This window comes from Rutidosis leptorrhynchoides, chromosome 1, assembly GCF_046630445.1.
Source record: "Rutidosis leptorrhynchoides isolate AG116_Rl617_1_P2 chromosome 1, CSIRO_AGI_Rlap_v1, whole genome shotgun sequence".
In the NCBI taxonomy this organism is placed as follows: domain Eukaryota; kingdom Viridiplantae; phylum Streptophyta; class Magnoliopsida; order Asterales; family Asteraceae; genus Rutidosis; species Rutidosis leptorrhynchoides.
The window spans coordinates 157,956,240-157,959,204 of NC_092333.1; the positions used below are offsets into that span (position 1 = coordinate 157,956,240).

Here is a 2,965-nt window from a genome sequence, read left to right on the forward strand (position 1 = left end):
AAGTTACTTTTCTACTGTATTTCTGTAGTATTTTTAACGTATTAATATCAAATTTCTTTTATTTGTTATATTTATCTTTTATGAAATGAAAAACAAACTTGACAGGAGAGACAAGCTAATAACAGAGAAAAACAGATTAAGCACAAAGTTGTCAATTTTTGCAGGCCGGCTCCATTCAGTTTAGGTGATTATATCAATTAAGAAAGTTCTTTATATTAAAGATCAAAGTGGCAATTAATAAAAGATATATTCCTATTGGGTAATCATTTTATAAATATCAGGAGAATCAAACGGATTCAACTACTAGATTACCCATCATCTTGACTAAAGGAGCAGGACATTTTGTAACAATGTCAAGTTTTGTTGAACTTGATGAATGCACAAATAATGAAATGCATAGCATAACAAGTTCCTTCAATGACAATCTTGATGACAAGAATCCATGCCAATATTTCGGATTCAAATCAAAGAAAGCGTCAAAAAAGCTTCGTGTTCCTTTCAAATCAAGCTTCAAAAGGGTCTCCATCCCAAAAGTGTAGCACTCCCTTGTCAATCTTCTTTCGATAGGCCACAATCCGTTCCACACTCTATGATATAGAGGTTGACCTCTAATCATACGAGTTGATCCAAGGCACTCGACGATGGAATCAGCTAGAATTGGAGCTAGAGCTAGTGTCCTAGCCACCATGTAACCTGTTGATGGGTGGGCTAGCCCAGCTGATCCACCAATTCCCATCATGGGTTGTGGAATTACTGGCAGTGGCCCACCCATTGGGATCAAACATTTCTCACTCTCGATAACCCTTTTTACTTTAATACCCATATGCCTTAATCTTGCCACCATTCTTGATTTGATCTCTTTGTAAGATAAAACAGGCCTGCTAACCAGTGAAGTTTCTTCTAGAAAAACCAAATTTGAATCAAACGGCATAGCGTATAAAAAAGTTGGGAATCTTGAATTGCTAACGCGTAATTTAGGCTCGTTTCCTAGGTGAGAATCTTTCCAATCCATGAGTAACATCTTGTCAAGATCAAATGGATGTTCATCAACTTCTGCTAGAATCCCATGAGCAATTTGGTAACCATGGTTTCTGGGCTTATCGTATTCCACAAAAGAACTTGAAAAACCGCTTGCATCGACAATTAAACTAGCTTTTAATACATTCCCATCATCACAAACAATTGAAGATTCAAATTCTTGATGATCAACTTTCCATACTTTAGCTTTGTGGAATTTAACCCCATTTGAAACACACCCTCCAAGTAGCTTCACTTTCAACATTTTTCGATTGATTCTACCATAAGGCCGATCAAGATACTTGGTTTTATGATCATCAATATGAACAGAAGCCATAGGCCATGTTTTATCAAAACATTCATCAAGGTCTAAACTTGATAACTCATCTATCCAAGACCCATAGTTATTAGGCCACATAGAAAGTGGAGCCGGGTCGACACAACAGACCCGGACCCCGTATCTTGCAACCCTTTCCGCTACACAAAGCCCGGCTGGGCCAGCACCAATCACGATGAGGTCAAACCGGGATTTGTCTGACGGGTGGAGCCAATTTATATCAAATTTGATGGGTTCGGATTTGTTTTCTGGGACCAAATCAAGAAAGTTGCCATACTTACTATTTTGGACTTTTTGAGTAGCATTAATCTTGTGGGATTTTAGGTTGAACAAAGGGGATATTGTTAATGGTGTAGAAGAAAAAGAAGAAAGTAGCTTTTTGGATATTGAAAGTGAATTGGATGATAATTGAGTGATTAGAGCTTCCATTAAATGTAGCTGTTAACTTGTTCTATTAGAGAAGTAAATATGGTGCTTTTTATAAAGAAAGATGCATACTAACATTAGCATCCTGTTTAACACTAATGAAATGATGCCCTTTTAACGTTATTATAATTTGGATTTGATTATTTTTACAAGCGTTTCTTAAGAAAATAGTAAAAATGTACCGTAATTTGGAATCGTTGGTGTGGCCTACAGAGGCTTCGAAATAGTATTATTTTTAATAGAAGCGCGATTTAAAAAATTGTATTTTTGATTCTATTTGTCATTACACGTTTATTTAGTTGACTAGTAAGGTAAAAATAATGTAAATTGGAGTAAGTAACTTTGTAATCCGTTGTAAATTGTTGGTGCCTTTCCTAAATTCTCGCTAGGGGTTGTTTAGTTTTAATAAAATTTTGACTTTTAAAAAGAATAAAAATACTGTAATCTAGAATCTATATTTTGTTTTTGCAAAACATTACGTGGGGTGTCTGGGATGACGACACCAATTAAAATCTCTTCGTGAGAGAAGGTATCTCATTAAAATAAGCCTGGCTGAGAGGTTTTATCGGATCCGTTCACGAACCTCACCCAGACACTGCCCGTATGGATGTGTTCCCGTGGATGTGTTCCAGGTACCGTCGATCGGGTTTAGGTTTCCGTCTGAACGTGTGTCTTACGTTCAAATGATGAGGGTCGTTGAAATAAATGATTCGCTGATGCAAAAATCGGTGTTAAGAAGAAAAAAAATCCTATTTATACTATTTATTTATTTCAAAATAGTTGAAACTAGTTTTCAAACCCTCGCTTCGCGCCGGGAGTTCGGTTTTCAATGTATTTTATTGCGTTTACTTTGTAAAATTAATTTGTGGCTAATGATGATGTCGTTGAAGCGCAACTCGAGTCGAACTAAAAGGTATAACCCGTGAAAGATTTAAATGTTATTTTAAATTAATAATATATGTACATCTCCGCGTTTCGCTATGGAATTGTCGACTTTTAAAAATTTAACGCAAAATCAACGTGTATAAAAAGTACCCCAAATATTTATCATTTTTTAAAAAAACGTCCGTTTTGCTTATAGTTAGTGACATTGTGTTCCTAAAATTATTTCGAGTTTAACGATGGTATCGGAAAAATTTAACTCGTTGCGAGTGAGAAGATATGACCCGTTGAATATTTGGGTGA

At 35.8% G+C, this 2,965-nt stretch overlaps 1 protein-coding gene across 1 annotated transcript; it reads right to left on the bottom strand.

Moving 5' to 3' along the window:
* Nucleotides 1-258: 258 nt before the first annotated feature.
* LOC139866526 (capsanthin/capsorubin synthase, chromoplastic-like) lies at nt 259-1,783 on the bottom strand. Its single transcript, XM_071854782.1, has one exon. The coding sequence runs from the start codon at nt 1,781-1,783 to the stop codon at nt 287-289; it is 1,497 nt and encodes a 498-aa protein (XP_071710883.1). The 3' UTR covers nt 259-286.
* Between the last annotated feature and the right edge of the window lie 1,182 nt (nt 1,784-2,965).